The 27624-nt window shown below is 36.4% G+C and overlaps 1 protein-coding gene across 5 annotated transcripts in view; it reads left to right on the plus strand.

Annotated features, from left to right (window-relative positions):
- The window catches only part of PKIA (cAMP-dependent protein kinase inhibitor alpha), a 64730-nt gene extending 37665 nt beyond the window's left edge, over positions 1–27065 (plus strand). For 3 of the 5 annotated variants that reach the window (XM_081070251.1, XM_081070250.1, XM_081070249.1), the window contains 3 exons: positions 2034–2158; positions 21217–21394; positions 23126–27065. In XM_081070251.1, the coding sequence (XP_080926377.1) occupies positions 21244–21394; positions 23126–23205 (231 nt within the window). In that variant the 5' untranslated portion in view covers positions 2034–2158; positions 21217–21243 and the 3' untranslated portion in view covers positions 23206–27065. The remainder of the gene's footprint in view (positions 1–2033; positions 2159–21216; positions 21395–23125) is intronic. The other 2 variants (XM_081070253.1, XM_081070252.1) reach the window with 1 other exon arrangement.
- The last annotated feature ends 559 nt before the right edge of the window (positions 27066–27624 follow it).

A 27624-nucleotide genomic window follows, 5' to 3' on the forward strand; every position in this document is an offset into this window, starting at 1 on the left:
CCTTCGGAGTTAGGAGCATGGAGCTCCAACTGCCTGAGCCACCAGCCTGGCCCTAAATGCTACTTTTTAGAAGGTAGAACTAATATGACACAGTGAAGCAGATGAGAAGAGTCAGTGGGGGAAAAAAATGGCCACCTGACATGTGTGTCCAGGGTCAGCCCAGAAAGAATTGCTCTGTTTAGAAAAACACAAAGGAAAATGTGTTGAACAACTTATTTTCATTATTTTTAAAGTTAAGGAGAAAATTCCCTGATGACTTCCATATTTGGCACCAATAAAAAATAATGTGGGATTAACCATATTAAAGATAGAATGTTGAACTACAGTGACATTAAATAACATCCTATAGTCTAAATTTATGGAACATTTCTGAGTGGGCTGATAAAATGTCAGATGGTGAGTGACCTTTGAATAACAAAGACAGAGAAATGGACTTTTCTACATTCTATTGTGCCTCCTAGTAAAATGCTTGGTAATCTACATATAGCTACAAAGCTATACATCATATGGTTGTTAGGACCCTATTGTGTCAAATTTCCCATGATAATCAAATTTTGTCACGGAAGGGATTTTTAAAAGTAACACACATGCCAGTATCACTGGCAACCGCAAGTGCGAACGAATTCTAATTGAAATTGATGAACATAATGAAATGACAGTATTATTTCCATGTGAGGTTTAGGGAAGTGGGTAGGAAATATATAAAAACGAGGGTTGAAAGAACATCATTTTGATAACATAAAAGGCATTCACTCAAGTTGTTATAGCATTCTGCATTAAAATTTCACTGTGCTTTAGACATTGCCTACAATCAATGTTTCTGAAAATCTCTGCCCTCTGAGGTAGAATCACACCCAGGTACATAGTAGTCACATAAATGATTAAGCACTGAAAAGAAATTCAGCATTTAAAGACAACTTGCTTTGATGTATTCAGTGGGTCCTTGCAAAAAGGTGATAACCAAGAATTATTGCTCATTGAATTGGAGTTACAAATCCTTTCAGAGTTACTTAGTTTTTTCATCAACATCAATTTCAATAAAGGTAAAGAAAAGTTACAAATTCATTAACAAATACTGGTACATGATCCCAAACAATTTATAACCATCTAGCAATCCAGTGCTCCTTACAGAGCCGTCACTGGGACAAGCAGAAAGATATAGCACATTATGTATCACTCCCAGATACTAATGTTTTTAAACATATAGAGAAGAGCATAACCTTGAAGAGAGAATAATGGCCAATGGATAAAAGAAAGGAGAGACAGTGCCATTTGTTTCCCATGAATGATGGTGTGCAATTGATGGGCCAATGGTCTGGAACAGGTGTGACTATAATTTCAGGAGACCTAATTACTCAGAAAGCTGCTACCATTGTTTTGGAAACACAACCACAGGACTTTATTGCTTCACTTGCTAGACTTTCCATTTACCCCGAATATCTAAGTTTCATCACTCATTGGCAGTCGACAGATTTACTCCCTCTCCGCCACTCCATCACAAAAGGAAATGTACACGCGCGCACGTGTGAGAGCAGGGGCACACTCACACACACACACACACACACACACACTTTTGCATATGACAGTGCTTGAGAAGACAAGCTCATAGGGCACGTATCAATGGATATTGTGCATTAAAGCTCTCTGGGCAATATCCTTCTGCAAGTTCCTATGTTTATGAATAAGTTTAGTCAAATTAATAATTTCCTGAAAAGCTAAATGAAGACTAACCAAAGGAAGTAAATATTAAAGAAAAAGACTTAGAAAACTTGCCTTTTTTGCTATCACTTTGTGTCTTAATGAACAAAGAATAACTGGGCTCTTTTCTGAAGCCTCTGCTTGGCTGGAAGGCCCAAAATGCAACCTGTACTTTTGTCATAATGTGTTCACTTCGTGAACTTATAAACCATGGATTTCCCTTAAGTTATTATACTGTTTAGAAAAATGTTTGCTTGAACATTTACTTCAGACTTTAAAAAACTGAGATCTATATGTTTAGATAATGTCCCTTTGTCTTACTGTCTCCATTTCAGTTTCCTGAGTTTCTGGGACTGGTTATCCCCAAAGGAGTGATTTCTAGTAGAAGTCTGAAGGCCTGATCAAAGAAAAAAAAATCCAGTATAGCCAATGAATTAAGGACAAGAAGGTTTCCACTCAGGTACGAACACTTGATCTCATACATTCAACCACCTTAAATAAAGTGTGCTGCTAGCTGGATATGGTATGTCTGCTTAAAAAAAGATGGACCTATCACCTACCCTACAACGAAGTTGTTTGCAATTCCCTTGGAGGCTGTGGTGTTTATCAGAGAGGGCCTTGGAGGAAAAAGAATACAATAATAGTATGATGCTTTTTTCCATTTTTAGCTCATCGCCAAGGACACACAGTGATCTTGGAGCCTGTGGTTTAATCCCAGGAGGTTAGGCATGTGGACCAGAAGATTAACCCTTCTGGCGTTTTCCCCTAAGACAAATCATTTTCATAGATTGTCACTACGATCTTCTCATTGGTTACCGAAATTAAGGGCCATGATGGCATCTTCCAAGTGAGAAATAGCAGGCAATGGTGTGAGGAATTGGTTCTGGTGGCGCACTCCGAGTCTCAGTCTTGGCACAAAGTTAGTGCCCATAGGAAGTTAGAAGGGAGGAGAAGGGGACTTGGGAAACAGGAGATCTGTTTTTATTTACCTATAAGCTCGTATGTCAAACTAACCGTATCATTTTCATTAGCAATTAGAGATAAAAATTGAGGGTCAAGGGAATAATTAAAATGTCCCGTTACATGGCAAGACAAAAAACACTAGTGCATTCAAAATCAGGGCCTGTCCATTTCATTCGCAGTTATATCCTCCATGGTTAGCACAGCACTTTACCCCCTAGTTGGAAGTCAATATGAAGACACACATGTTGGATGACTGATAGGTAAACGAATGAAAAAAACTTAGTATGGTAGAAAAGGTATTTATCCTTGCATGTCCTTGTTTGTTTGCTTCTGTATTCTGAGGACCCAGCACTGTGACACATGCAATGTACGCAATCAAATTTGTGGAAAGAACAAATGAGTCCCCATGATTCTAAGGATAATTATAAAACCAACAGAGACCCCATATTTGCCAAGGTCTATAGAGAGTAATCATGAGATGAAAGCCTGGGTCTCAGACTATTGGTATATCTGACAGAATTTATCTAGTTGTCACCAGGTACATACATATTATCCCATTACATGTAGGCATAGGACCTACATCAGACATACTATTAAATGACTTAAATATGGATAGCAAATCTCCCGATAAGCTTCTGTGACATGGTATTTGCAAAACACAACTTTTAGACCATTTTTGTAATGACAAAGTTAAGGGCAACTTCAGAATCACTACTCTGTTTCCCTGAAAATAAGACCTAGCCGGACCATCAGCTATAATCCATCTTTTGGAGCGAAAACTGATATAAGACCCGGTATTACATTATATTATATTATATTATATTATATTATATTATATTATATTATACCCAGTATGATATGATATGATATGATATGATATGATATGATATGATATGATATGATACCCAGTCTTACATTATATTAAAATAAGACCGGGTCTTATATTAATTTTTGCTCCAAAGGACACATTAGAGCTGATGGTCCAGCTAGGTCTTATTTTGGGGAAACACAGTAGCTGCTAAACTTGCTATTTATACTTTTCCATAGGTAAGTAGTACAACCATAGCATGGCAGAAGCTATTTCTCTGTAATCTGCTGTTGCTGTCTTCTGCATTCCCAAGGGGGACAAAATTCATTTTATTAAAGAGAGAAATGCAAAATTCAACATAAGCAGTTCCCAGAAAACCATCACACATACACACACACACAAACACACACACACACACACACACACACACACACACACTAGCTCTCTCTCTTTTCTATTTTAAAAATAGAAAATATATAAAAAATATATATCAAAAATCATAGGAATGAACATAAGTTCTTAGAGAAATTTGAATTGGAATTGGAGTACATTGGCATGAAATTAGTAAGACAAAAAAAGTGTAAGGAATACTCAGAGTAGGAACTCAAAATAGTGGCACATGTTTATCCGTAAGGTCTATGACCAACTATACATATTTCCAAACCAAAATGTAACGTTATAAAGTCACATTCCATGTCAGGCCATATAACAACTGGGCAATTCAATAAGTAAATTAAAATAATTCCCGTTTTCAACAATATCTTTAATCAACACTTAGAAACATGAAAACCGTATCTTTAACCCCAAGAAAGCTGATCAGTTATTAGCTAAAGCAAAGGGCTGTCCTACTGGCCTATACCTGGTTATAAATAGCAGCGAGACTTGAAAACACCCCTGGACGCTGAATTGACTTGCTATATATAGCTTTTCCTTTCTCTAAAGGCTTTCAGGAGAATGCCCTCCTTTGTGAAAACGTGCTCTTTGTAAAGTCACATGGACAGAAAGTCAGTGACTGTTAGACCTTGAAAAGATTTAAAATATTTCCCTTACTCTGGGAAAACACATCTGGGAGGCATGCAAACTGAAGCCCAGTGAAATTAAATATTTTGCCCAACCTCCAATGGCAAACAAGTAGTAATGATGACACTCAAACCTCTGTCTTCTAAATCCCCTAACCTTGGCCTGTAACAGATTGCAGTAATGACTTAGTTTCATTTTCCCCAACACCACAATGTTCCCTCTATGCCTCCGCCCTCTTGCTTCTTTCAGAAGGATGATAACATTATCTGTAAACTTTAGCGATCACTAAATTTTAAAAATTTGGCTTTTTGCAACAGATTTTGAAATGCTATTTCTATATTAACAACATGCAAGAGCATTTTCCTTCCCTCCTGGAACACCTTTCCCTGCATGTATGATCTTTCTCTATTGAACTATTGTATTACAATAAGCATAGAAACATATTCTAGTAGAGGAGATAGTTTTGGGGGCCAGAAGGTGGGGGCTCCAGTGGACATGAAGGGAGATGGAGCAAGAGGGAAGCAAACAGAAATTTGATTTGTTTGAAAAAAATTAATGGCACGTTTGATAACGTTTCTTAATTGAAGTCCCAGGTTAACTTTTGTTGTTTACATGGCCACAGACTTGGGAGTAAACCAAGCAACAAGATTTTTGTGTTCCACCATTTCATATTAATCACCTAATTTTTTTTAATAAATAAGAAAAAGACTTGCCTTTATTTTCCCTGCTTGCTTGCACTTTAATAAGGATACATGGCATGTGAACTCAACAGTTCTGATTAAGCCTGCCCCATAATTGTTCAGAGCACAGGGGGATTGTGTGTGTGTGTGTGTGTGTGTGTGTGTACACGTGTGTGCACACATGCATACTTGCATTTGCTATCAACTAGAGTGCTGCCTTTGCAACCAATGAAATAAAATTCTCAATAAAAAATTAGTATTATCTAGACAAAAATCAGATATGACAGTGGGGCTAGCCATTTGAGAATTTAAAAGTCACCTTAGGTGATTTATGCATGCAGCAGGGTTGTGGTCTCTCTTCAGATGGAGCACTTAGATGGATGTATAACCAAGCATGGCTCTAATTTCATATCTGAAACCTGTTTTATTTAGAGCTCTTTGGCAAGTGCTTGTTCTATTTGTTTTTATAGTCTTTGCTTGTGTTACAAAAATGTCCAAAGTTGGTGTGAATGAATGAAGTGATATGTAAAAATAAAAGCCTGGAAGATAGGATAAGCATGAGGTCTCTTAATCATCACTCAAATAAGTATGGTTGACACAAACGTTCTGGAAATTAGATAAAAACATTAATCCTTCGTAGTGCTGAAATTAAAATCTTCTAATTAAGTCAGTACAAAAGAAATCCTGGTTGGGACAAGGTAATGAATTCAAGAATTTTTATTTGTTAAATATTTACTTAGTACCCTGCAATGTGCATATAACCCTTTTCTGAAACTTGGAGTACAAACTGGAAAACAGAAACTCTTCACTCAAGTAGTTCATACTGCAGTCAATGAAAAGGGTCTATTTTGAGATCTTTCAATTTCTCAGCTCATTGTGATTTCATTGTCAGATAGGTTGTTTTTTATTTGTTAAAACTATTGTTTAGCACTTTAAGTAATTTCTTAAATGTTTCTGATAATGATAATTTCCAATACTGATAATAGAGTTGGTAGTAAAGATACTGGACATTAATAGTAAAGTGATTTTGATAATCTACAAAATGTCATATTTTCCAGATAACTTGTCTCCTAGACAAAAATACATTTATTTATCTTTTCATTTTATAAAAAATTGTTTTATTTTATTAACATAGTGATTTTACATCTTTTAATCATATTTTAAGATATTTCGTTCAGTGCATTATCTCATTTTGAAACTGTCTATTAATATATACATTATATACTATGTAAATTATTATTTATATATATTTATATTTCTTAATGGCTAGATTAATACTCTCTTATTTACTTAAATTTGTATAATTTCTATTGTTTTTCAGCATTCCCTTTTCTCTCTATAGCCTATCCTACTGACTTCAAAAAGTCTGAAAATCCCATTGAAAATGAATGTATGGAAAATCCTTTAACACATAGTGATGGCAGAGAAAAACGATATTAAACTTTGTGCTGAAAATCATTTCATTAATAAAGAGCTTAATTAATAATTCTAACATTTAGACATATAATAAAAATGAAAAACATTAATTATAATACTGAGCAATGACATGTTCAATAAAGGGAGATATTAAATACTATATGGGAAACTACTATCTGCAAAGCAGATAAATTGGCAAAGATTATGCATATATTTAAAATATGTTCAAACATAGTCATAGCAACTGTTTTTTCTTTTTGCCTGAAAAGAGGCATATTGGAGTGTGTAGGCACTATTTCAACTGGAATAGATAGTTAGACACTATGCAGGAAACACTTGATTGCAGAAGAGCAGATGTTTGCATGTATGTCAATGTGTGTGTGTGTTTAATTAATGCATTTTCATTCCTTTGGGAAGGAAAAGAAGGCCAAATTTACTTTAAACATGGCATTGGGATATGCTAAACTATGTTCTTAGACTTTGTTGCTGTTACTGTTCCTTTAGCTAATTCACCAAACAGTGTCATGCTATGTCATTCATCCAAGTTAGAAATCAAGAAGAACGCCAGATTCCCATTGTAGGGTCCGCTACCTTCCTGCTCCCCAGTCAATAAGTCAGAAACCCCTGGCTCTCCTATACCACACAGCTCCCTCCGATGCACACCTATTCTCTCACTCTGTGGACCTTAGGCTCCTAGGGAAGTCACGTCTAGTTCACTGAGAGCAGGGCCATTTTTAAACCTTCCTCAGTCCTAAGTAATTGCACTTTTGGAAGCCTTACACTATGTCTTATCAAACGTATTAAAAGGCACCCAAATCACATATTCAATGTAATTTAAAGACAACTACTATATGAGAGCTGAGTAACATGGCAGTTGAGGAGATGCACTAATACAGTGTTCAAAATATTAAGCAAGTTTTTAATCTCAGTTTTGCAGATTTTTTTTCATATTGTAGAATTATTTTTTTCAGACAATGTTGTGAGTCCTTCTCAAACTCATAGCCCCTCGTGAGGGTGTTTTTACTGTCACAAAGCTGAACAGCTAAGACAGCGAGACCTCTGAAAATGAGAAGCCTCACTTGGATGCGTAGACCACATAGGTGGGAGGTGGAATGCAAAGTGTTTATAGAACAAATATAGGAATCAAGGAAGAGATGGTGTCAAGTAATATTATGTGTATCAGACGGTAATATTAAAAAGCCAGGTTGTGTACGGATGGCAATAAAATATCACCCTACGGAGTAATGTCTCAAAACAGCATGGGAACTACTGCATATTTATTTAAAAAGAAATATTGAGGGCAAACCATTCACAGAAAACAAAATTTAGTATGTTCCAAGACAAATATGGAAAATGGCAACTGATTTTGTAAGCAGTTAAAATAAGCTCCCAGTTTCATAACTTAATGTTTCTAAACCTTTGTTATTTCATCTTTAAAACTGAGATGAGAATACTTATTTGATACAGTTGTTGAGGAATTTAAATTATAAATTCACATAAATGTCTTAGCGTACCTGGCAAATATGTGCTATTTTTATTATTGATAATGTACTGGTAAACAAAAGCTGTTTCACTATTCTTACAGGCATTGTTAGACCTTGGAACAGACCAAAAAGTAAAAATACTAATGTGCTTGATTTGACCTTTCATTGTAATTGTAAAGGTGGAAAAGTTAATAATGAGTTTTTTTCCAGAAGAAATATGTCAGTGTCCTAACATCCTTTCAAAAGCTAAATATTTGTTTGATGTAGGGAAAAAAATAGTCTTAGTTTGGAGATGGTATAGATTTTTAAAAGTGTCTTTCCTCCTTGGACTCTATCTACCGTGTTTCCCAAAAAATATGACCTAGACAGACCATCAGCTCTAATGCGTCTTTTGGAGCAAAAATTAATATAAGACCCAGCATTATATAATGTTACATTACATTATATTTATTGTATTGTATTATATTATATTATATTATATTATATTATATTATATTATATTATATTATATTATATTATATTATTTTATACCGGGTCTTATAGTAAGACCAGGTCTTATATTAATTTTTGCTCCAAAAGACGCATTAGAGCTGATGGTCCGGCTGGCTATATCTTATTTTCGGGGAAACACAATAACTGAGCTAGAAGGGGAGGCTGTAAGACAAAGGATTTAGAAAGCACTGTATTACATAACAGAGAACAGCACTAGCCCCAGGCTCTAAATAGAGGCTTTTGTGATGTGGATGCGAATAACCCCAGGTCCCCATTCTGACATCAGTACCACCACAGACTGTGTAAGACATGGTCAAGTCCATTAACCTCCCTCTGCTTTAGTTTCTCCATCTGTAATGTGCAAGTGGTATTACTTGTCACTTGCCAACCAGCGGTACTTCTTCAGCTAATTGACTGTCTCAGCAGGGATCTTGCAAAGATTAGCTGATAAATGATTTATAAACCCTTTGAAATATTAAATAAATGATGTAAAAAGCCCTAACAAGAGAAGGACAGAACAAATCAGTCCATGCATGAATTTGCTACTTCAGTCACATATTTTTTTTATAAAAACTTAAAAAGAGGTAGCCCTCAATCAAGTGATAATAGGATGGATTACTAGGAATTCTAGAGTGCTTTCTGTCACTGTTATTTTTTTCTTTCAAATCCTCTGTTATAATTAAAAATATACAAAAGAAAACATGTATTAGAGGAAATGATTACAGTTCCCCTACTTCAGCTGATTAAAAGTCTTGCAAGACAGGAAAATGAACTGAATAGAAATAAGGAAACGTGCTTTCTCAGCCAACTTTTACTATTAATAGTGGTATAACCTTGAAAAATTTTCTTAACCAATAAGGGTATTGAGTAAGATCATTAAAAACAGATCTACCAAATACTTTTTGTAGATGGAAGAACGACATACAAAATCCTTTGCGAAGCACTTGTGAGGGACTCAAAAACCAAAGACCCAGATCTCAAGGAAAATATAGAGAGAAAGCAACATGAAAATAATTCTTGCCTAGTGTCAAAATGAAACACTATAATATAGTTATTCATTATTCCTGGACAGGGGGATGGGGCATGGCTCATAAATGGGGCTTGAAAAACGAGGAGGATTTCAGCACTGAGAGAGAAGGGCATTCCAGGCAGAGAAAGCAGCATGAGGAAACTAAAAGGAGAACACCAGAGATAGTCCCAACTGTTGGCTATGATGGAACCTGAGTGCACACAGGAGAGAGTAGGGAAGGAGGCTAGTAAAGTTGGGAGGCTTCAAATTCTAGTGGGACATGCCAAAAATTGAACTACGTTTTGTGGGTTCCCAGGAGCCACTGAGAATTGTTGAGTACTTTATGTTTTATCAAGTCAACTCCGGTGATAGTGCAAAGAGTAAGTTGGAGAAGAATAGATTTAAATAAGTGAGTGGTTAGCCCAAAGCTGCAATAGTCAAGAAAGAGATGATGAAGGTGATGACCAGAAAAAAAAAAAGGAAATGAAAATTAAAGTGACATTGAATGAACCGAATTCCAACAATGAAGTTTAAAAAATGACCGGATATGAAGAATGAGTGAGACAGTGCAACTGAAGACAATTCTAAGACTTCCATCCTAGGTGCCCGAGAAGATAGTGGTGATATACACTAAAATCATGAAGAGAATGACTGGTTTTGAGGGGGAAGGTGGCGATGCAGCAAGAGATTCTATTTTAAACTTACTGAACTTGAGTTTTCGTAGGGAATCAATGGTGGAATACCAGCAGGCAGTAAAAATTCTCAAGCTACAATTCAGAAAAGTATCAGCCCCCAAATGTATAGATTTGATAGTCACATATATGCAGGTGGCAGTTAAGGCTATTGGGGTCAATGTGATTACCACATTGAACATAAAGAACAAAAAAGACAACAAAGAGTCTTTAAGTGGGGAAAAGAACAAGAAGAAATGTAAGAAGAAGATTATGGAGGAACCAAGAGTACAGTATCCGTGGCAGCCAAGGAACAAAAATATTTCAAGAAGAGAGGAATGATATTGTAAAATGCTGTACACAATTTGATACAGATGATTGTTGTGAAAAGGCTATTGAATTTTGTGATTATAACAGTTTTTCTTCAAGCAAACAATTTTAGGAAATTGATAGATATGGGAGTCAAATTTCAAAGGAATTAAAAATAAAGCAATGTAGAGGAAGCAGGAACAATTAGTATCCACCTCTATTCCTGTAAGTTTGGGAGTAAGTAAAAACTAAAACAGGTGAGAATATTAAAGAACATACAGGGTTAAAAGATGTAATATATTTTATAAGGGGGAAAATGTAAGCCATTTTATAGGCATTGGAGAAGTAGAGAAAACAAACTCTGGAAGCACAAGGCAGAATTGAGGAACAATGATGAGAGAGAAGATATAATCAAGCGCACCGGCCAGGAATTAACGGTGGGCACATGGACTCCTGAATCAAGAGTGGGATGACTTTTGTGTGATGATACAGGAGAATTAATTTATGTAGGATGACCCTGATCTTCATAAATTCCATAGGCAAGATTCTCTCTGAAGAGTGAGAAAGTGAAATATAGAAGACTGAAGAAGCACAGAAAAATAAAGCAATTGCTGTTGTTAGCTGTGGTAAAGAGGTCTGCTAGAAAGAAGCAAAGGGATTTATGAGTCACTTGTCTAACTAGACAGCAAAAACATATCCAAAAGGAAGATAGCCTGTGTGCTTCTGGCTTCTTAACATTTATAGGCTGAGTTCTCATTATAAAGTTTTGATTTGTTAAGTACTGTGGAAAGAAAGAACAGGATTTGAATCTTGGCTAAAGAAAGTTTCAGAGAAGACATTAAGTAATGATACAATTGACTAGGTTATTAATTTACAAAACAATATGAAAATATGCCCATGTCAAAAAAGGGGGATTATATATACACAGATCACACACACACACACACACACACACACACACACACACACACACTGAACGAAGGCATAAGGGTCGCAATGATCACATCATTGAGGATCAAAAATTAATTGATCAGAAGGAATAGATTGAAAGGAATAATCATGAGTATCAAATATTGGAACTTTCTTGAATGAGAATTTTTATCACCCAGTTCAAATCAGGGAGGTCGTGAAAAACTTCCCCCAACTAAGGTAGATTGGCTATTTATGCTCTCTAATAGTATGAGTCAAAAATTGATAGTGCAAACATTAAAAAATAGCCTATTTCTTTCTCAATATTGGGCAAAATTTATTCTGGCAATGTTTTGTGATAAAAAGATCAATGCCTTGGGTTTAGAATAAAAAAGGTTTGGCTTGACCTAGTTAATACCTGCTGGCGTATTTCTGTGATACTACTCAGTATGTGAGGCCACTTTTTTAAGTGTGCCTTTGATAGGACACTGTCCACACTCCTCTGAAGTGTCACACAGGTCCCTGTTACACCAGATGGCACTCCAGAGCACGCCATGCCCTGACCTGGTGTAGGAACCGTAACTGCCTGAACAGAGGTGACTTGTGGACATTTTCAAAGTATCTTGTTGCTATTAAGAGTTATGGTTCTTGATTTCCTCTTTGCTGTTATTCACTCCGAAGTGTGACTAGAAAATAGACCAATTCAAGCGGAAAGGGAGCTGAAGCAGCGTCCATTTCTGGAACCTTGTCCTGAGCTCATGAGACTTAGTTCGAAGCCCTCTGGTTTGTGAGATTAAGGAAATTTTTTTGGAAATAAGGTACCAGGTTGTTTTTAAGATTGTCATATCCTTATACGGGAAAAGAAAAGGGAAAAAAAGGATAATATTTAGCATGGGAATAGATCAGCTGATACTTCCATAGTATTTTAGGCATTAAATATTTGCTTAGTTAAACTCTTTACACAAGGATTTCCTCCTGTAATCTATTGTGTTCCTTGGATAGATTTCTTTTCACTACGTCATTCTCAAAATTTGGTCCCCAGATTCCTGCATGTTCCCCCAGAGCATTTCAGTCAGTCCGTGAGACACTTTCGATAGGTTCACAAGTTTAAAATAATTTTCACAGTGACACTCAAGCTATCTGCCCTTTTTACTTGTCTGACAATTGCACTACAGTGCAAAAGCATGGTGGGTGGGGGCGGGGGGGCGGGAAATGCTGACACCTCAGCGCTAATCAAGTCAGTGACACCAAACCCTACTAGTAACCCTGACATTTTTCACCAGCACACACTCACAGAATTTCTTAAATGCAAGATTTAACTAAGAATGACTTGATGAAGGAGAAAAAAAATAAGAGCTTTGTCAAATCTCGACCTTAAGTACAGGTCTTTTTAAAATTCTGTGTGATAAGATGGGAAGTCGCATAAGGCACTTCTGTCACATACCAAAGTGCACAGTTGTCTCAAGGAAAGCACTTGTGTGACTGCTATGGATTGAGAACAGAACTAGCCACTTTTTTCATGAATCACCATTTTGACTTGAAAGAACAACTGACAGGCAAACTGGATTTTCAAACTTGGATATTTGGCAGAGATTTTCTTGAAAAGGAACAAAGTGAGCTTGTCACTTCAAGGGAAGCAAATCCAACCGTATCTGGTGCCAACATCTGAGCTTTCAAACAAAAATCACAATTTTGGAAAACTTTTATCCGCCCCTGTGAACTTGTCAATTTCCCAATTCATAAAGGCTTTTCTGGTGAAATAGGTGGTTTTACTAACAAATGTAATATTGTTTAATGAAATATGATAGAATTTGGAAATTTTGTATAATCCAATAAACGAATATTTACCAAATGACCAAAGCTTGATGTTAATAAATATACATGTATCGGTTAAGAGATCCATTTAAAGTGCAAGGTATACAATAGATATTAATAAAATAAAAGTATGGAAAGCATATTAATATGGTTTAGATTCCACACCGCAAAATTTTTAAAAATCCACAATGATCCCAAAAGGCTATTAAAATCCTCCTCACTTTTCCAAATTAAAAAAAAAAAAAATCTGTGTGAGGCCAGATTTTCTTCATATACCTCAGCTAAAACAACATATTGAGACAGATTGATTGTAGAAGCAGATATGAGAAACCAGATGTCTTTTATTAAGCCAGCCATTTGCAAAATTAAGCCAGAGAATTGCAAAATGTAAAACAGCACTATTCTTGTCATTTTTTTCTTTGCTTTGGAAAATACATTTCATTTCATTAAAAATATTTATGGAAACATATAATGCTTAATTATTTACGTTTTTAAGTAATTAATAAACATTTAATTGTTTTCAGTTTTAATTTCTCATATGGTAAATGTTGGCAAATATAACCATCGAAACAAAAGCTGCCTGGAGTTCTCAGTAATTTTTGAGAATGTAATGAAAATCTGAGATCAAAACACTTCAGAAACACTAATGGAGACCAACCACTAAGCACACACAGTCATTTACTCAAGGGCTTTTAACACTTCACATGATTTAATAAAGTAACAGTTGAGAAGTTACATAATTGCGCTTATAGTAATGGGACAGGAAGAATTTTCCTTCTCTTTTAAACTTAAAATAAATCCTATCGTTCATATTAAAGAGAAAGAAGTCTTCAGTGCCTGCTGGTGGCATTCTCTCCATTCTTTCTTCCAAGTCTGTGAGTCTCATTTCATGTGTCCCCATTTACAGGAGTAAAATTAGCATGTTATCCAGTCACCATTTGGCTCATGACTCAATGTCACTATAAAAATCGTTTTAGCAGCTTCATAGGCCCTATTTCTAGGATACATCTATGTGGAACACTTCAATTTGTTTCATGTAGGAGACGTAAGTACACACTTTTCCTAGCCTTGGGCAATCTACCTAAACCTAAATTCTACTAGAGGAAAATCTTCGGGTTTATTTTCTCAAATAATTTCTGTATATGATATTTAAAAAGATAGAGGGCAAAAAGAAAGAAAAGACCAACACAGATCATGAATCTCAGTTTAGAAAGCCATTATACAAATGAAGAATTTTTAGAATACCAGTACATCACTTCTTTCGTTCAAGAATGAGAAAGTGAGGCTTTTTTTAAGAAGGAGGAAGACAAAAAACAAGCTTATTTCTTAGTCATGAATTTTGATTGGATTTTTAGATATCAATATTTAGAGATTCATGCTTTAATCTGCCTTGAAATAATACAGTATTTAAATGACAAAGTGTCATTTTTGCTCCCTAGTTGGACTGAATAATAGCATAACTGGTTCTTTTGTATGACTGGGTACAAAAAAATATAACACCATATTATCTTGTTTATATTCAATAATACCATTTGTCACGTCTAGAAAATTCTAATTATATAGCAACATAAACAGGGAAAACTCGAGTGAAGAATCAAAGCCCACTTTTGGTAAATATTTCAGGTTTTATTCTGTTTATTTTTATATGGCCAGAATCTATGTTAATCGCTGCTTTATTAACCCTCAACCAGCTGCTGACATTTATTAGAATTTTTTTTTTTACTTTTGTCATTTTGAGGTGAATATCTGTCAGAAATAATCACTTGACAACAGTTTCCCTAGAATTTCTAAGCAAAACTTCAAGTCGTTTTATAGTGGCATTTTTGGTGTGAAAGATATTTCCAGTCTCTGGTCGTCATAGCATTAAATTGAAGAGCTGTGTCTGCATGTTTAACGGAAAGAAAAAATAACATAGCTGCCATGTGTGTAAAATAACTATTTTTGAGCACCTAATGGGAATTCAGTAAAAGAACTATAATCATGGAGAGAGAGAAAAAAATATAATAGAGTTCACAGCAACTATATATTCTGTTTAAAAATATAATTGGATTCTTCCTTCATTCACCTATTGGTATATGTACTATTTGTCAGTTATTGTTCTTTTTACTGAAAAATAAGTCTATTGCCTGGAGAAAGAAAATGTAATAAAAACGAAATAGTATTTCTATAATAGTAACTATTATAATAATTATTATAATGGCTACTCCCATGTTTCCCCGAAAATAAGACCTAGCCAGATAATCAGCTCTAATGCCTCTTTTGGAGCAAAAATTAATATAAGACCTGGTATTATATTATATTATTTATATTATATTATATTATACCCAGTCTTATATTAAAATAAGACCAGGTCTTACATTAATTTTTGCTCCAAAAGACGCATTAGAGCTGATGGTCCGGCTCGGTCTTATCTTCCGGTAAACACGGTATAATTGAATGCCCAATATTTAGTTTCTAACTTACCTTTAAGGTTTAAAATTGGATGCACATCAATGTAGCAAATATATTTCATAAACATTAAGGGGAAACATTTACAGGAATTAGCTCTTCTCACAATCATCATTATCTTTCACTCAATTCAATTAAAGCTATATGCACACATTTTAAAGGTGGACACAATACACATTTCCACCTTTCATAACCCTGTTTCTTCTTTCCTGTACTCATTACTTAGGAATACACTAAGTGAAAATTCAAATTAAGTCGTTGGCTCCCATCTTATAAGTGGAATTAACCACCAGGATTTTTTTTAACATTCTCAGACATGCATATCATAACAGAGTATACCTTCTTTAAATTCACATATTCTCGTGGAAAACATCACCACTTTTTTCTGTATTATTCTTGATATTTCAAATCTCCTTAAAACTGTTATCAGAAAAGTGAATTAGATGTAAATCCCCATTGCATATGCAATATAATAGTCTACGTTAAAAAAATGATAACGGCATGAAACAAGGACTTTTATTGCAAAATATCATGTTTTTATGTAAAACTCGCAGACTTGGGTGTAAGTCATAGTTATGTGTATTATTTAGCAGTCACTGAACGTCTCAGAGACTTACTGTCTTTATCTGAAAATGAGGACATTTTCACCTGCTTTGTAGCATTGCTATCAGATGAGACATATCAGTTGTGCTTTTTTTAAACCCTATGTTTTGAAAAGCCATAAAGAGACTTAGTGAAAGACAATCAGTGATTATGAGAAGAGCTCATTCCTGTTAACACCACCTCCCCTAAACTTTTATGAGATATATACCAGGGGTGCCAAAAAAATGTATACAAGCAGACACTTTGGTCAATGTTGCTCAAGCAGTAATTCTCTGTAATCAGAAGTGTCTGGACTCTGACGGTAACCACTTTGAGCACCTCTTGTAATTGCAGAAGTCAAACATGACTTGTATTCATCTTTTGTTATCGGTATATATTGAGTATTACAACTTTTAATACAGTTTTCCTTTTTTAAAATGTGTATACATTTTTTGGCACCCTCTGTATTTGCTAGGTTGGTGTGCATGTCCAATGCTAAATCTTTATAGTAGGTGAGAAACTAAATACTCTGTTGGTTAATGGTGGTGAAGTAGATAATGAAAATATCTTTATAACTAACACACTGAATCACCCCAAGGTCAAAAACTTTATTCAAAATCCTAACTTATTCAAAGACAGGCAACTTGGTAAAGCAGAAAGAGTGGGCTGGGATTTTGCAGACCTTCATTCTAGACATTTACTTAATTTTGTGAAGATGGGCAGATCACTTGAACTACCAAGTGCTCAGATTCTTCACCTATAAAAACTAATGGATTTTTAGGATTTGGTAATTTTGTATCATTAGGGAATAGAGAAGTTCTCAGAGGCTACCAATGAAAAGTGATTAACATATTTCTTCCACGTTGTTCAGTTCTATTCAACATACTTTTTCTTAGCACTGACTATGTTCAAAGGACTCTGCTAGGAATTGTATGTAATTAAAACATTAACAAAATGCAGGTCCTGTCTTGTAAGAGCCTGTGATCTGTCTAGAAGGAGAAGTCACCATGATGTTATTTAGAACGTAAGAGTCCTATACAGGCACAAACCAAGGCCCGTGGGAGAGCCAGCTGAAGAGATAGGGTAAAGAATACAAAGAGGAGATGATATTTGGCTGAATTTTGAAGGCTGAATCCACTTCAACTAGCAAGTTCATTAGGAGAAGGCATTCCTAGTGGAATAATAGACTTGAACAAATGCAACAGCAGCTCTGGGAAATATTGTGCATTGTTTTGCAACATACTTAAGTATGAGAGTGGGTGGTTGAAATTAAAGCAGCAAAAGTGGGTTCTTTCCAGATTGAGGAATAACTCGGCAATAATCCTGGTGAGAGTTGTTCCTATGTTTTACAAGAAATAAATATGAGTGACATCAAATAAAAACCAACATGACCTGGGCAAGTGATTAGACATGGATATCGAGTGAGAGAAAGGAGTAAAAATATGCTCCAATACAGTGTATTAATGAGACCATTTTCTCTATTTGTGTGTTTTGTTGTTGTTTTGTTTGATTTTATTGAATTTGAAATTCTTGTGCAAAACCAAGTGGGAATACTTATTCAGCAGTAGTTGCGCTTGTGCGGGAGGAGCTTGGAGAACAGTCTGAAGAGGGGACGCACACTTTTGCGCTCTCCATATAAGGTATTATGTGCCACGGGATTAGATGAGTTATTCAAGTCAGAAAGTAAAGAAAGTCAATAATTGGTCCTAAGTCCCTATAAAATGTGACCTGACTTCAACAGATGACCCTAGGAATAGAAATCTGTGAAGAATGCAAAGGTCAAGTAGGATGGAACCAGGATGGTAAGGTATCATGGAGACTAAGAAAGCGACAGCTGTTTGTTTTTTTGTTTTTATCAGCACCAACCTACCGTGTGCCAAACATTGTGTTAGGGTCTTTAAATATATAATGCAAAGAAATTCTCATAGTTGCCTTGAGAACTAAGAATACTTATCACAATTGATAGATGAAGACCTGAGTACAAAGCAATTAGACATAGCATAACAAGGAAATGAAAAGTCTAGATTTGAATACAGATAGGTCTGATTCCTATAATAATAAACTCTCCTCTACAACTTGCTATATGTGTGGGGAGAGTTTCAAGGAGCCTGTAACTGGCAGTGCCATGCACTGTACAGAACTCAAATAGGATGGGCACTCACGTAAAAACTTTAACATTAAGCTGTTACTTAATATTAACACCGGTCATTGTGAAGATCTATACGAAAGAAGTCTCCATGAAATATGCTATTTAAAAGCCAATGAAATAAAAATTCTGAAGATTTGTTCAAAGAAAGTGAAAATAAAAACAGCTGAACCTTCTGAGAAGTTTAGTGAAGAAAAGAGATTAGTCGGAGCAAAGATGAATGAAAGTTGAGGAAAGGGTATTTGTTTGAATGGTTAGTGGTTAGTTCCTTTTTTTTCTGTTTTTTTGTTTGTTTGTTTGTTTTTTTAGTAAAAGAAGACTTGAACATGCTGAGAAACCTGAGGGAGAAATCCAGAGGAGAAAGAAAACTCAAATTTATGAGGAACAAAAAAAAAAAAATGGATGGAGCAAGGTCCTGTAGGAGATGATAGGAAACAAATTAAGAGCATGCCTAAAAAAGAAAGAATAGTGATTTACAGAGAATTGTGTTGGAGAGAGAAAGAGATTTAAGAGAACTTGCAGCAGATGTCCTATATCTTCTCAGAAAAAGAAGATGCAGTTATCTCTTAGGGCAGGTAGTGTCTGGTTGTGTGGACTGGAAAGGGTTTGGAATCCTTCCCACAGAGAAAAGCTTAAGGAAGAGTCAACTAGAGGTGAACAAAAGAATTTCCCAACAACTCACAGTGTATGCTAATAATAGTGTCAAAAGTTTCTAGTGGAGCCAGTTGGCACAATTTTGTGACTTTTTCTGGTAACACTTGGCCTCCTAGTAATGAGATCAGAGAAAGTGTGTGGTGCTGTTTTCCCAGGTGAGGCTTAGGAAGGTCAAGGGGACAGCAGATCAAAGGGACTTCTTGATTCTAATTAGAAGCTACACGAAGTGGTGGGCAATTGAGCCAGACAGGATCTACAGAAAGTAAAATAAAAAGGGTTAAAAGAATTAAAGATATAACCAATGTGAAGAACAGAGTCATTAAGAGTAAGAGGAAAAGAAAAAGAATAGGTGATTATGGCCACAGAAAGGAATTTCCAAGTTCAAGATTTTAGAAATGCGATCGTTTTAAACGATCATTGTCTTTACCTCTTCTTGTGAAATACCATTAATGATCATGTCATCCAGCTGTCCCACTTATTAGAACATGGAAGACCAGGAAGTCAAGTGCTTTTCCTAAGTCACTCCGTGACCCAGTGGCAGAGACAGCACTAAACCTGGAATCTTCTTAGGAGTCCTTTGAAATTTTAAATGAAATGATAGCAACCATTAAGTCATAGTCTCATAAAAAAAAAAGAATCGTAGGTATAGCTGAGTAAATGGAAACCAATGTTATCTATGATACAGCCACAGTAAAGCATGCAGTATACATATATTCCCTATTTCAAAACTTTGTATTGTGCTATTCCTCCCTCTTTCCTGTTTCAGCTTCCTCTTAAAGAAGAGAGAATATAAAAAGTTTCTCCAGATTGAATTAACAGTTCCCTGGCCAGTTGGCAGGGAAACTAAGCCTAGAGGAATGTGCTATGGGACGCCATTCTAAAGTACACTGTACATGACATCAATTATCTCAGAGTGCCAGTGTGCATTTCCATAATGATGTACGGGTTCCGCCATTTTAGCTTCCTCCACATTTCTTATATTTTAAAGAGTCCTTTCTCTTGATTATTCACATGAGTTGTTAATCTTAAACTACATGTACAATGTAATTGGAATGTTTAGGAATGGGGGGGAAATTGGGTCCTTTAAAAGTTCTGTTTAAACAAATTAACGCAACAATCATTCATTATTTCTATCTTAGTGTGTATTCCTCTTTTGACCTTCAGGGAAGGATATAAATTTAAACAGAGAAAAAGAAATTAAAGGTTTTCATGTGGTGTTCTTTGGTTGATCCTCACATCTCATATTTTACCTCAAAAATATTTTTCTTCATTATGTCTTTCATGAAGTATGTGTATCACCAAGTCAGCTTGGAAAAACTCACTTTCAGTGACTCCTTGGTAAATCTGAAATCTTATTTCAAAGAGTCAGTCAAGAAAGACTGTTATTCTTCTCAAGCTATGGCTTATGAAGGAGGCCACAAAGGGAGCTGTCCTCCCGAACTGGGAGCAGCATTTGATGCTGGCATCCTTTAGAGTTGTGGGTGAATGGTGATAATAAAAAGCAAACTGCATTTTGGTCAATTTTATTATTGTTCTTAGACTCTCGGCAGACGGTACATTTGCTTACTCCTTATCTGTGGGATGGACCACATCCACTACACACACACACACACACACACACACACACACACGCACGCACACACACGCACACACACACACACCTTGATATGCTACTGATCTCAAGGTCTCCCCTCTGGAGTTGAAGAATGGCTAAAATGGTAGTAGAGAAGGAGAATTGTATGACCCAAACCAGGTGTCCACAGACTATGGCATGCAGGCCAAATCGGGCCCTATGCCTATTTTTGTAAATACAGTTTGTTTAATGTGTTTGTTTATTATATTGACTGCTTTTGCACTATAAGCACGGAGCTGAGTAGTTGGGATAGAGACCATGTGTCCCTCAAAGCCTACAATATTTACCATCAGGCCCTTTATAGGAAAAGTTCCCTGACCCTTGATCAAGAATCAAAGTATTGCTTGCTTTGTAGACATATGAGCAAGATAGTTACTTCACATTCATATTGTTTGGCCAGTAATTTAACAAGCATCTTTGTTAAAAGTTTACCATTGATCAACATTACATTAACCTATTAATTTTTCTCTGTTTTTTAGTCCCTGCTATGTGGATATTTGTTAGCAATGACTGATGTGGAAACTACATATGCAGATTTTATTGCTTCAGGAAGAACAGGTAGACGAAATGCAATACATGACATCCTGGTTTCCTCTGCAAGTGGCAACAGCAATGAATTAGCCTTGAAATTGGCAGGTCTTGATATCAACAAGACAGGTGAGTTGACACCCATCTCTCTATGAACATGGAATGATTTGCAGCATCAGCCAAAGTAGGACCACGGCGTGAAAAACCACCTTCGAAAGCAACTGAATAGAGTTGCAAACATTGTCGAAGGCAAGAGAAAAGCCAGGGATTAATCTCTGAATTAATCACCCCCACTCCGTGTGCGATGACTTCATTTTACAGGGTTTCCCACTCAAATGCTGTACAATACTGACAAACGTACAATGACAAACAAAACATCGGTTGCTGAGATGGTGAGGGGCTTCCTTTATAATCCCTGAGTGTTTCAGCTTCTATTTAGCTTATACTCAACAATTTTCCTGTCCCCTGTTTATCCTGACCTGTTAACAACCATCTATTTAGCCACGGCTCCATGTTTGTAGCATTAGGCTAAGCCCTGAGAAATGTCCCCACAAAGTCTCTAGAAGTGTCACCTAAAAAATCCCAAGTCCCATGGGAGTGAAATCCCTCATCTTGTATTTATGTGGTCACTTTCATCCTTAAATATTCGACGCTCTTGAATCTTCCCTCAACTGACTCCAGGCCTTTGGTGACCGAGAGCTTCTCCTGTTTATCACGTTCTTGTTGCATGTACACATCTCACATTCAGTCCACCTGCACTACTTGGGAGCCTATTCAGTGCTATAATAATGAAAGTAGTGTGTGAAAATGCTATATAATGCCTGGTCATAGCCTTGGAACCCTGTTAGAACAGTGTTGTTGTTTTTTAATGTAGAAGAGCTACTTTAATTTCCCTAAGGCATGGTGTGTATGGTGATATGTTTTGTGTGTACTTGTTAAGAGTACAGCAGAAATTGTTTTCCAACATTCCCATTTAACAAATGGACCAGCCCACTTACTTCTAGCCATTTGAATTATGGCAACAAACTGTTAGCAAACGTTGTTATAATTTACATTATTGAAACACCCCCTAATATTTTGTCCACTCAGCCATATTGGTTGCTGAATAATGAACTAATATATGCAAATATATGTATCTTTGAATTGAGGATTGCCTAAGCTTACATTCAGCTAAAAGAACAGAATATTGAGAGAAAGTATTGTGAAATTTCAGTGTGTGCTGTGTCACTAGCTGAGATCACTGCAGAGAGTATAGTTATGAGGGCAGTTTTATTGGATTCCTGCATTTCTTCTCTAAAGGCAGACCAGAGGCCATCATTACTGTATAATAAGGGGCTAGCCAGCTGGCATAATGCCCTTTCATCTTCAACTGTTGCTTTTAATTTAAACTAATTAAACCTCTGAGAAATCATCGAGGTTATCATCAAGTGCTATAATGTAAAATGCAATTTTAAAAAAGTTATTAAAGTAAGACAGAAGTAAAAAGGTAAACTTGCTCCCCACTTCTGATTTCAGCCTAAAGACACTTGTGATTTCTGCTACCCGTGAAACTATATAATATCACCTGGCCATGCGATATCCTAGTTATTTATCAAAAGCATAGATGATAACTAACCTCTGTAAAAATTCTGTTATTATTTTGTTGTTAAGCCACGCTGTCCACATTCGCAGAACCAAAATGAGGCAGCCCTCGAAACAATTGAGCTGTTTTCTCCATGGGTAATTCATTACCAAGAAAATACACTTGTCTCTATGAGGATTTTTACACTGTGGGAATAGTTCTTAAATTTCCAATGTGATCTATGGATAGTGGGTAAATATAAATAATCGTTTTTACCATTTTTTCATTGTTTCTTACAGAGGGTGAACAAGATGCACAGCGAAATAAGACGGAACAAAGTGGGGAAGCTCAGGGGGAAGCAGCGAAACCTGAAAGCTAACAACCCCCTTTGATCTTCACCCACACCTGACCATGCCTCCAGTCTCCAGGCCTAGCTGGGATGCATTTGTGCCCAAGAGGGAAAAGGGGAAACAGAAAATGGCTGTGCTGCATTGCAGGATCCTGCTCACCGTCCTGTTGAAAATGGGGGCAGAGGCTGTGGCTGCAGACAGACTTTTCTCTACCTCTGTCATTAGCAATGGCTGAAATCATGTGGCTTGTGTTTGGGTGTCATTTTTGTACGGATCCTTTCACTTGACCACGTGATGAAATGCTTGTAGAGAGTAGCACCGACCTGGATGATGATTCTTCCTGTAGCATCTGGCCCCTCACAATGTCAGAGGATTTCATTGTGTCTAATTGCAAAGGGTTGGTGGAACCCCAGAGGTTCAGGAGCTCTGGCCCAGGTATTCACCCAGTAAGAGAACCATCCAGAAAGCACTGTTTTCAGCGTTACGTACCCATGTGTTCCTGCTGTGTTATTCACACTGTTTCGTATCGTACAATATAGATGCTCGGCACTGCCCCCCTTCTTCGATTGCTCATGAAAAAAAAAAATAATGTACGTTACTGTGAATTTTTATACCACTCATTTTTAAAAGGGCTGCCTTCTTTTCTTCTCCATTGTGTGGTGGTGTACGCAGGATAGATCACAGTGTTTTTGTGTTTTTTTTTTTTAAGCTTAATCTTTCCGCTTGACTCACTGCTGATGAATTGACTAAAATCTAACAGATTCATCAAGTCCCCTTTGCTTTTATGATACAGGTATTTGAAAAATATCCATTAATGTGACTATTACCTGAATTCAGTTTGGTGTCTGCACAGACCCCAATTCGATCCGCAAATTTTATTTTATTCCCCAGTGGAGAACTTTGAGGATTTTGGAGAATTTAAGAAGGTGGGAAAGAGAAGCCAAGACGATAATACTAACAACCGGAAATGTTTTCTTGTTATGGAATCAAATTTCCCACACTGCTGTATGCTACTGTTTAAATCTTGAGCACAGCTTCTCTCCAGAGAGCTGAAAAAGGTGGAGAAAGGGATCTCCTTGCAATCATGTGGACACCAATCATAAAAATAAAGCCCTCGTGTTGTGTTTTTCATGTCTTTTTTCAGCCCTATCAGATCCAAATGTTATTATGCACTTTTTAATGTTTGTAAACTTTTACTAATAATCAGTGTGAATTGCATTCTGATATAAGCATCACCATTAGAAGCTAACAGAATCCTCATTAATACTCATTAACACTGTTGATGGCCTCAGCTGTTTTGACATTCTGGTTCTTACATGGAAAGTTTCGGTGAGCTGTGTAATCCCTCTGGACAGTATTATGAACTCATGTATCAGTGGTAATAAACAAGGAACCAGTAATATGCCAGTGGTTCATGAATTACTGGACAAATATCGGACAACAGGAAGACCTTTTACAATAAAGAGCCCACTTAACTGTCCTCCAGATCTCAGATACAGTCCCAGGTGAAGTAGCATAAGCAGATTTCTCCAGGTAACCTATCTGCACATAAACACCTCAGCCCTCCTTCGTATGTGTATCACGATGAAGGTATGTCTGCCCTCATCTGCCTTTAGGGTACTTTTCAAAAGAGAGGGATGAGGGCATGTGTATCATTTGGTCCTCAATCCTACATTACTAGAAAACGTGTTAATAGGATGACGCGTTTCTCTCAGAAAACAGAAAGAGGAAAAATTAAGTTTTAGAGTACTTCCTTCTATCGAACCCATTAGGACCCAAAATGTCCAGTTAAAATTCAAACGACTACCGATTAATAGACTTACAAGTGGGAAAAAAAAAGGTTCCTGAGGCTATTTTAGACAATCTCTGCTAGTCCATTTCAAACATTCAACCCCAAAAATCATTTTTTCAATATCCTCATTTACTACCCTCATAGCTTCCGTATGAATCTAGGTTAAGTTCTCCTCATCCTAAAAGTTGTGGAATTCCAAACTGATTTTATGTGGTTTTGTAAAGTTTAGGACTAGTGCTGAGTATATGTGGCGGGTTTATATTCCTATGTGCTGTAATATGATTAATGCATGTGCTGTCTGTGAATATATAATACCGCTAAATTGTGAAGTCATATGGAGCTTTTGAATTATTTTGACCTCTTACTGCTACTTTGTTTGCTATGTTCTAACCCAGAGGCATTCCCAAGTTGAAAGATAAAAATCTTCTTTTCAGAACATCTACTTTACAAATGTTGCTCAGCAGAAGTTCACAGTATCTTCCAAATTTTATTGTAATGTCTTTTACTTGCAAGTCAATAATATACATGGAGCTGAATTTTTAAGGAGAGAAGGAAAGGGTTGTAAACTAAGGCATTGGTTTTATGATACACATTGAATGCCTATTAAATAAGCGGCCTTATGCTCATCACTTCCCAGCACATACAGAGGGTGCCCAAAAGAAAAAAATGTATACACATTTTAAAAAAGGAAAAAAGCTGTTAAAATTGTAATACTCAATATATACCGATAACAAAAGATGAACACAAGTCGCGTTTGACTTCTGCAATGACAAGAGCTACTCAAAGTAGTTCCCATCTGCGTCCAGATACTTCTGATGACCACGAACTACTGCTTGAGCAACGTTTACCACAGTGTCCACGTGTATACATTTTTTGGCACCCCTGGTTGGCTCCCATTTAATCCTTAATTCAATTAAAGAGGTAATGTTATCCTATTTCACAGATTAGGACATTAAGGCTCAATGAGGTATAATGTTTCTGAGCTTAAAAAGCTATTAAAGGATGAAATTAAGATTGGAACCTATCTTTGTCTCCAAGGAGCTTTCTACTGCACATGCCATAAAACTAAAGCCAATTACAGAGCATGGGTATCTGAAGAGAATATTTAGAAATGGGCTAGTTCAGCCTCCATATTTCAAAGAAGAAAACTGACTCCCTGAAAGGGGAATTGTTTTTCTCAAGGTTACCTGTATGAGTAATGACACAGATGTGTCTAGATCATAGAAATTGCTCTAAAAGAATGAAAGAAAGAAAGAAAGAAAGAAAGAAAGAAAGAAAGAAAGAAAGAAAGAAAGAAAGAAAGAAAGAAAGAAAGAAAGAAAGAAAGAAAGAAAGAAAGAAAGAGAAAGAAAGAAAGAAAGAAAGAAAGAAAGAAAGAAAGAAAGAAAGAAAGAAAGAAAGAAAGAAAGAAAGAAAGAAAGAAAGAAAGAGAGAAAGAAAGAGAGAAAGAAATTAGAATGTATTTTCTGAGTTATACTTCCCAGAATATACTTTTCTGGCATGTAGTCTAACTTTAGCATGGTTCAAATGTTTATGTCCCATGCTACCCATTTTATTTAACTAGAGATAGGACAATTTCAGTTTTTTGACTCATTTGCAACAAGTGTGAACTTATCAAATTTACCTTTATTCAATTGTAAGCTTCCTATGCTAACATATTATCATAAATTCATAGAAATGTTTTTTTTCCAATCGATAACAGGCAGCCTTCAATTTTTTTAGGCAACACACCCAGAGCTGCGCACTGTAAATACTGCACAATTGAGTCTTACCCAGACCTAGTGGAAACGCACCATTTCAGAAGATGAATGGCATTGCTATTTCTCTTCAGAGAAGCAATGATGGGTAAAGAAATGTAACTGCCTGTAGGCAGCAAAGCTTCTGAGTGAAGCCTACAGTAATGGGGAGAAAATATATAGTCATCAAGAGAAAACAGGAAGGATCTATGATTTATGATGTCTTCATAGGCCCTAAATTGTTCCCTAATTAAGAGTGGCAGTCTCTGAAGTCATTTGTGAGCTTGTATGACTTTTGTATTTAGCAATCTTGCATGCTCACATAATTGATATTAAAAGTAATACATTTTTCTGAAATGTACACAGTCTATTAAGAGTATTTATTGAATGCACATTATGTACTTGGTGCTCGAGAAAGTGCTGTGGGTGATAAAGGAGAAATCCGAAGCCTCAGCCATCCTATCGTGGTCACACCCAGCATGCCAGCCTCACCTCTTCCCGGCTTTCACTGCAATTGTTTTCACCGCCCTGCCACTCTGGGAGCCTGCTTCCTGGACTTTATCATCCACCAGAACCTACGCCAAAATTGTAAGCCCAAGTATCACTCCTGCGGCTCTTACTTGCTCTCCCGCAAGACAATGCTTTAATAATATTGGAGGAAAGACAGGTGTTTATCAGAAACTCCGAAAGTCTTTCCAACACTCCCTCTTTACCCTCGCACAGCTACATTTACACACAAACGTTCTTCTCCTTGAAAGTACTCCTACGCAACTTCGATTTCTCATTTTCCTCCCATGCTCACCCCCAACAACTTGAGAACCAGGGATCTAGAAGGGCAAGATTCCCAGATGAATCTGTCCCCTTCACTCCACCAACAAGCTTTACAATGAGTCGAAACAAAATGGAGAGCTCACCAACAC

Source organism: Rhinolophus hipposideros (genome assembly GCF_964194185.1).
Source record: "Rhinolophus hipposideros genome assembly, chromosome: 13".
Taxonomy (NCBI): Eukaryota; Metazoa; Chordata; class Mammalia; order Chiroptera; family Rhinolophidae; genus Rhinolophus; species Rhinolophus hipposideros.